Source organism: Rhyacophila brunnea, unplaced genomic scaffold, assembly GCF_057557595.1.
Source record: "Rhyacophila brunnea isolate RB1 unplaced genomic scaffold, BYU_Rbru_1.0 scaffold_88, whole genome shotgun sequence".
NCBI classification, from domain to species: domain Eukaryota; kingdom Metazoa; phylum Arthropoda; class Insecta; order Trichoptera; family Rhyacophilidae; genus Rhyacophila; species Rhyacophila brunnea.
This window is the reverse complement of record NW_028233359.1, coordinates 1,298,319-1,307,108: the sequence shown is the minus strand read 5'-3', so window position 1 is coordinate 1,307,108 and position 8,790 is coordinate 1,298,319. Positions and strand designations below refer to the sequence as shown.

General features: G+C 33.3%; 1 protein-coding gene and 1 long non-coding RNA gene across 2 annotated transcripts; both read right to left on the bottom strand.

Moving 5' to 3' along the window:
* Nucleotides 1–1,409: 1,409 nt before the first annotated feature.
* On the bottom strand, nt 1,410–2,198 carry LOC147063765 (uncharacterized). Its single transcript, XM_085959330.1, has 2 exons — nt 2,068–2,198; nt 1,410–1,899 (listed from the first exon to the last, which is right to left on the bottom strand). The coding sequence occupies exons 1-2, from the start codon at nt 2,196–2,198 to the stop codon at nt 1,410–1,412; spliced, it is 621 nt and encodes a 206-aa protein (XP_085815456.1).
* Nucleotides 2,199–2,821: 623 nt separating this feature from the next.
* LOC147063764 (uncharacterized) lies at nt 2,822–6,578 on the bottom strand. Its single transcript, XR_015072046.1, has 3 exons — nt 6,369–6,578; nt 5,580–5,714; nt 2,822–2,945 (listed from the first exon to the last, which is right to left on the bottom strand). It is a non-coding gene; the product is annotated as an uncharacterized LOC147063764 (long non-coding RNA).
* Between the last annotated feature and the right edge of the window lie 2,212 nt (nt 6,579–8,790).

The following is an 8,790-nucleotide window of genomic DNA, read 5'->3' as shown; positions in this document are numbered from 1 at the left end:
ATCGTAATTGTCAATTATCCGCGTTCGATGCAATTAATTGCATCTTAAGATAACATAATTAATCATCAGCCGCGAATGGCAACCGGTTTACAGTACCCTTACGAGGATTTAAGTACTAAAATCAATAACCCTCAACCTAGAGGACGTTAACTCTCACCTCATGAATTTGTGTGACGTGTGTAATTAAATAAATAAATATTAAAATACATACGAATAGTTATAAACAATAGAATAAAGTAACTAAAATAGGTTATAAGTATAAATAAATATCGTTGATTTGTCAGTAAATAAAATATAGTGCTAAGATATTTGATAAAATATAATTATAATAAATTTATTTACGAAGAAATATTTTATTAAATAATTAAAACAATACTCGTGAAGATTTTATTAATTTAATAAATCCGCGATCTTATTTTCGCAAGTACAATTCGGCATATGAACCGAATGACAAGCCATCAGCTGTTTCCTGACGTTTCGCGCACGCGGGTGTGGAACGATTAATATAACAATATTGTTGTGGTGTGTTCGAATGTGTCGATAAGAACTTTTAGCTGATTACCCCCTCCGACTTAAGAGGCTGAGCTAGCTTAAGTAATGGTTCTCAACCTGGTCTGAGGGCAGGGCCGGTTGAGGGTATGATGCCTCTGTGGTAATACCAGTACCGGGGTAACGTCACTTGTCATACATTTTGTACATACACATTGCCAAGTATTTTTAAATAAGTGGGTTAAAAACAGAACGGCTTTTTTCCTTTTTGATAATTTTATTATTTTTAATTTAAGCAATCGTAAAACTAGCTTAGTACACTCTATTAATATCATCGTAATCAATAACCTGGGTCGATCTATTGCTGGAAAAAGACCTCCCCTAGCGCTACCTAACATTCTCTACTCCATTAATGCAATAAAAAGTTATAATCAAGATACCAAAAACCCTCAAACAAAATTGTATAAATATCTTTATACGTAAATCTAAATGTGTAAATAATGGAAAGAAGCCCGCTTGCTTATAACATAGCACGTTATGTCATAATACTAGTCTCAAATTTTATTTTAACTACCCAATACCAAATCTTCCACCACTCTTTCACACTTCCATACATTTTAATAATTAGTTGCAGATTATTAATTGGGTTGTAGCATTTTTTACATGTAAGATGGTCAGTTAAGTTTAGGACAAACGCTTAATTTTTTCAGTAATAATGAAAAACAAATAAAATGGTGAAGAACAATAATCATTACAATATTTAGTGACTAATAATATATCAGGAATGCTAATTAAAATATTTTCACATACAAGTCTAACGCTTCAGTATTGCAATAAGTTGCAGTAAGAACATAATAAAAATCTAATAATGTTCCAGAACTAGTAAGAATTAAAGATTATTACGATATTTATGATGAAAATCAATTTGCAATATTTTTTAAAACACATCGTAGTTTATGCTTTTTGAGATTAGTAATTTGAGAGAATTTTGTAGAGCACACATCGCACTGGTGTGGTTTTTCACCAGTATGTGTCATTATATGACCTTTAAGATGAGAGATTCGAGAGAATTTTTTAAGGCACACATCGCATTGATATGGTTTTTCACCAGTATGAGTCATTATATGATCATTAAGATGAGAAGATCGAGAGAATTGTTTAGAACATACATGACATTGATGTGGTTTTTCACCACTATGTGTCATTTTATGTACTTTGAAATCTCTAATTGAGACAAAATTTTTGAAACAAACATCGCATTGATGTGGTTTTTTACTAGTATGAGTCATTATGTGACCTTTAAGACGATCAATTCGAGAGAATTGTTTAGAACATACATGACATTGATGTGGTTTTTCACCAGAATGAGTCATTATATGACCATTAAGATGAGAAATTCGAGAGAATTGTCTAGAACATACATGACATTGATGTGGTTTTTCACCACTATGTGTCATTTTATGTATTTTGAGATCTCTAATTGAGACAAAATTTTTGAAACACACATCGCATTGATGTTGTTTTTTACCAGTATGAGTCATTATGTGACCTTTAAGACGATCAATTCGAGAGAATTGCTTAGAACATACATGACATTGATGTGGTTTTTCACCAGTGTGTGTCATTTTATGTATTTTGAGATCACTATTTGAGACACATTTTATAAAACACAAATCGCATTGATATGGTTTTTCACCAGTATGTGTCATTTTATGTATTTTTAGTTCATTATTTGCGATGAACTTTTTAAAACACACATCGCATTGATATGGTTTATTACCAGTATGGGTAAATTTATGATTTTTAAGGTGAGCAATTCGAGAGAATTTTTTAAAACATACATCACATTGATGTGGTTTTTCACCAGTATGTGTCATTTTATGTTTTTTGAGATCACCAATTTGCAGAAAATTCTTTAAACATACATCGCATTGATGTGGTTTTTCATCAGTGTGCATAATTTTATGTCTTTTCAGTTTACTATTTGCGTTGAACTTTTTAAAACACACATCGCATTGATATAGTTTTTCACTGGTGTGTGTCATTTTATGTTTTTTAAGGTTACCAATTTGCAGAAAAAATTTAAAACACACATCACACTGATGTGATTTTTTACCAATATGTGTTTTATATAACTTAGGATTATGAGACGTGCATGAAATGTTGTGACTATTTAGATGATTTACAGATTCATACACTCCATCGCAATTATTGCAAATAAAGTTACGTGGAAAATATATAAGTCTTCTCAACACAATTCGAACCTCCTTTGGAAAGTATAATTTAGAAACTTCCTGTTTTACGTTTAGTTCATCTGTAGTTATCTCTGAATATTTTATCATATTTTCCATTGTATTGGTTGAATCTGTTATGTTGTTATTGGTCAGGTTATTGTCAAGCGCATCTTTTCTATCTACGTCCAATGGATTATATGTGAAACATTGCTGGGAAGAAATCTACAAAAAGAATAGGGTTGTATATTTTAATTCAACAGTATTACAAGCAAATAAAAATAATTTTTGTTTTAACAGTTGTAAATGCTAGGGGCCGCATGCAGAATCTAAGAAATCGTTCCTAAGAATAAGTCGCCGAAAAGGATGACTTAACTATAGACAATCCTGAGTATAGAGTTAAGGAATCCTTAACCATAGACTACTTTTGTTATGAACACGCCCCCTTCCGTATTACGCATGAGTGCAGGACCGTAACAAAAATATCGATATTTTGAAGTATCAATACTTTATGAAAGATACATCGATATTTTGCTATTGATAATTTCTTTCGATAACGATGGATATATAATAAAATTATAAATAATCCTTCGCAAACAACCATAATTTAACAACGATTGTTACAAACATGTCCCCACCAAGGTGGGGGGCTAACAGGGCTCTAGCCTGGGGGTCAATCAGATAAGTGAAATAAGCACACATCACAAATTTGCTCTAATACTAAAAAAGTCGCCTGCGCACTATTTATTTCAACGATTTTAACAATAGTAGTACGATGCATTTTTTTATTATCGTATGTCGCGATACTTGACAACTCCGCAATTCAAATAGATATAAATTCTAATGGTTTTAAGTTTTGTACTATTCCATTTGAATCGTTTTTTGCGACATGGGTATCTTCTTTCGGCATCTTCGGGCACTGTGCACACTCACCAATAGTTAATACAATTGACACACCGACTTGGGTCGTATAAAAATGACCCATTCACTGCGTCCAACGCAACTGGTGCGTTGCCCATCAGATGGACATTAGATATAATTAGCATGTTATTTAAATGTGATAATTAAATATTAATGAAATGGTCCTCAGTGAATGGGGACTGCGGACCTTTTAATATAGACATATCATAAAAAATACACAAAATGACAAAAAAAATACAGTGAATATCCTTCATTTTACCTCGAACACCGTTTGAATGCTGTATTTCGATAACGTTGCTCGACACATTTTAAAAAATAGTGACATAAGTTGCAAAAATCTTCATATTACCTAAATACACAAATGTTAGTAGTTTTTTTTAAAGACAACGGTTAACATTTGCTATAAAATAATATATTTTACATCTACCTACCTATTTATTTTTTATACCTATAGGATTGTTTTCAATATTTTGACTAAAACACAATAGTGACTTGTAACGTTTTCAAAATACAGCATTCATTTTGAAAACGCTAATATTGAGCGTCACATTGCTTTAAATCCTAAGTAAACTTAAAAATCCTGGCCTGGGGAGTGGGGGCCCGGTTCAGGTTGTGTGGGCCATCCTTTCCTTAAAGGACGATACTTTCTTTCGATACGATACCCATTCCATGTATCGACACTTTTTCAATGGATAGACAGGCCTATTCTTTTTTTTTCTCCCCCTCTCAACTTATGTTCGTCGGATACCGCGCAAGAAACAAGAGTTACCATGTTAATAAAATATCTTGCTGTGCCTGTAGAATCACGTATAATGACTTACAACGGAAACATAAGAGTATTATAATTAAATATTAATATGTATTAATAGTTATTGCATTTATAAAGTGCGGTCGTCATATTTTTGTCATCGTCTAACAATTATAAAATAATAATTATCTATAGGAAAGAGAATTTTTCAACATGGTATTATTTTCAATAGAAAAAACGACCGAAGCTTTAAGACGAGGTGAACCATAGACAACATGATCTTAGCTAAGGACGATGTTTGTGCATAGTGTTTTGTCCTGAGGAAATCTGCGTTAAGACAAATGTTTCTGTATCAGACTCTAAGTGTTTTTTTTTGCTAAGATAGTCTAATGGTCTAAAACTGTCGAAAATAGTCTATAACTGTCAAATCGTTGTGTGATGTGTGACACCCGTTGACTTCATGACATTACTGATTGGTTAAGTCTAGCAAAAAAACACGAATAGAGTCACGTTGACAAATTTACTAAATCTACCTATAAAATAATATGTTGTCGATTCGCGCAACCTATAATTGCATTTTCTCGCAAAATTGCGTTTAGTGATTTAGCTCATTGTAGCTTAACAGCTTTGTTAGTATGGAAATATGCCGCACATGGATTGAGATCGATCCATAAATGTCCCTTGATTGCATTACCGGACAATATTTCTTCAAAATGAGGCTGAAGATTGCGTTGTGGAACATTGATTAATAATATTTTTGAGAATATAATGAAAATCATCCGGACGAAATGTGCCATACCACGACAGCACTCATCGGTATCAAATTTTGGGGATAAGTTAGTTCCATAGATGGACCTGTCAATTGATCTCTAAAGTCAGGCGATATTTTCTGTGGAGGTTTGCGAATTCACTGGCTGATGCTGATAGTTAAGCAAATTGGCGCATTGAAAGCCAACATTATTCGTGTTATACAACTGGCATTGCACGAAAAAATTGGACTAAATTGGGCGACCAGGATTTGCTTCGTTGAGAACAGCTGCAGTGGCAATATGTCATAAACCATTAAAAATGTAAATGCCATGCACGTCTGTCTTTTAAATTAAAAAAACTATCAAAATTTATCTTGTGTTATTTTTTACAGTTTAAAGTTCTATCGGGCTTAAAACACATTTATAATAATTGGAACGTACCTGTTCTAATGGATTCGAGCAGTCACGTTGAGTATTACCATTATCGATTGGGCGGATTGCATTGACAACAAATTCTTTTTTGATGACCACTCCTACATTTTCTGACTTTATATTTATCAGAACGTTTTCGCGATTCTGAAAACAACATTATTAATATTATGCAACAGTATCACAGTTCAGCCAAAGTAGGCCGCCTACAAGTCTATCTTCTGCTATCAGTGACCGCTAATGTATAACTTTATTTGGCATGCGAATATAATATACTCACCGAGCGATATTTCAAACAATTAAAATATTGTTTTGATTATTTTTTTTACAATATTCGCACCAGGGAACTGGCTTAACCTACCTGGTATGGTATGACAGGCTACAGATAGATGTTTATTATGGAAAATTCTGGGATAAACTAAGAAATGTGTTATTTTTCAATAGTTACGTCTGTATGTTAATAATATGCATTGTCTGTTACGCAACTATAACGTGCATCCAATATTGCAGGACGTCAGAACGCTTTGTAAATCTTGGGTTTTACGGCCTGCCCGCCATAAAATAACTTGCTTTAGAATATTTGTCCACAGCGATGGCTTTGACATAACTATTTACCTGTTTTTTATTCATACATTCGTGTCTCCGGCTGAAAGCGCCTATTCATGTAGCGTCTCTAGGCAATGGTGTCGTGTGTGAAACGGCTCTAAGTTTAAAACATAATATATATTGCAAATTCCAACCTTCGATATAAGGCTGCACCATGGTAAGAAAAATAACACATTATACAATAATTGAACCAACCTCACGTATTGGGATGACATCTGAATATGAACAACCCGGTTGAGGATCGTCACCATCACAATATAATGGGTCAATTATATTTTCGATAATCTCGCGCTTGATGACGGTTGGTTGATCATTTGTCTTAGAGTTTATATCAGACAGGTCCGCTTCAAGGGACTGAAAGAGGCATTATTACACATTGTATACACAGTAAAACCAGTTTCAGCTAACGTAACTTCATTAAGTGTTCAATAGTTATAATCACAATGGATTGGTAAGTAGGTACATAATAAATGTATTTCGGTTATAGTGCCGCAGATGACCGCATGACCATTTATTATTTTGTTTGGAAACAGTTTATCCCACGTAGACAATAACGTTAAATACCCTTTTCTGTCGGCGGAGATGCTTCCAGATCGAATAATTTTTGTAATTTTTTAGAGTTTGATATTTCCATACATTTCGATGCAGCATTATCACACACTCAGGAGCGGGTTAGGTTAGTGACACGAACAAAAACGCCGACCTTCAGTTAGTGTTTATGGCAGAGTATGGTTTAACGACAAAACTATAAAAATCTAGCCTAATAGTCAATTCTACTTCTCAATAGCCGTGCGACAACCTCACGACAAAGTACAAACAGGATATATAAGTCCCATGGTTCTAAACTATGGAAGGAGCAGGGGTGAAATGGTCGAAAAAGACCATGAACAGGTAACCAGTAGCGTAATCGTTTAGTAGTTGAAAGTAAAATGTATGTTGTTAACCTTTTCTTTTGTAAATGTAATAAAAATTTTACGTAACAGTTTCGCTTCAGAAAATCGAGACTGATCGAGTGTAAATGTAACACTGTGATCACAGGCCTCGAAATGTCACGTCGTGAATTTCGACGTAATCTCCATTAAACTTAGAAAATAAGTTATGGGAGAGATGGTTTACGTAAAATTTGACAAGTACATGCTTGAATAATTTTTATATAAGTAATAGAAATGTATGGAAATTGAAAAAGAAAATTTAACATTTATAAATTTATATACTGTGTAATTATGAGTAAAGAATTTTAACACTAATTTTATTAAACAAGATAGAAGCAAACTATCGTTATAAAAATGTTACAAACGCGTACCTATGTTTATAGACGCGTAATTATTAATTATAGACTTTAGTCATACTATAACTCGCTAACTATAATAAATATTATAAAAGTAACTATTAGAAAAACTTGAGATTATGGTATAGATGGGTTTCTACCTATAAACAATAATAAATCTTAATCGCATCCTAGGTAAATAAAAGAATCAAATATCGCAACTAAAAACACAAATTAACGCGCGACCTTGAACTTTTAAGAAATTCTATTTCGGTCGAATGCGCCGCCCAGCTGATTCACGTCGCGAGACAAAAATAGATTAAAGATTGCATTTAAATTACTATGAAAAAGCTACTGTGAAAGATTAAATAAATTGGTAATTACTCATAATTAACATCTTGTTAAAATCGAACATTTATATACTTACGTGTAAGTGTTAAGTATGAAATTATAGTATTTTTTCGTAATAATATTTGCCCGAAAGGTAATTATCGAATAAAGAATTCTCAGAGGGACCAAACAGTTTTATTAAAACTTAGTAAAATTCTATTGGCCTAAAATGGCCAAGAGTGGTGGAAAGGACCAGGACGTGGGTGTAACCCTTTCGTTCTGACGTTTTAAATTTAAAGACTGCCATCCCCTTATCTAGTACACGAATACCTATTCCGATACCTCGTTGGAAAGCTAAAAACTTTCCCCTTCGTTTGAACACGAAAAATTATATAAAATCAACTGTTTTGGTTACGTCATCGTAACTGCGCATTTAAGAAACATGTTTTAGAAGGTGTTAAAAACACCCCTATTGAAACCTAATTTTGCAAAAATAAAGTAGAGTAAATTCAACCCGACTAAAGTGGAAGTTATCTCTATTAGAAAGTTGTCAGGAACGGGAGATATACGTAAATTTATCTCATGAGAGAAAGGGATAGATCTTCCATCCTTTACGGACTGTTTCCTATTAAACCTCTATCCTGAGGGTATAAAAGGTGACACTTTTTTCCGTATATTCGTTAGTTTTCTACACTATTCACCAGCGATCTTCAGCAGAGCAGCAGTCCTCTCTGCAAGTTTGCGAGACATGGTTCTCAGTAGCATTCGCGATATATACGTAAAGTAAGTCCCCTTCGGCGGGCGAAACGTAACGCGAATACCACGTATCTGTCGGTAGTGACGTGTGTCGCGGAGTAATTTTCTTTTTCATTACGCATCGTACGAGGTGACGTAATCGGAATAAATTACGCGATCGAATTTGTTTGATAAAAACAAATTAATAAATTCAGTTTGTAATAATAAATTTTAGAAATTATTTCGGGATTATAAAATAAATTTTTGAAACTTTATTAAGTAAAC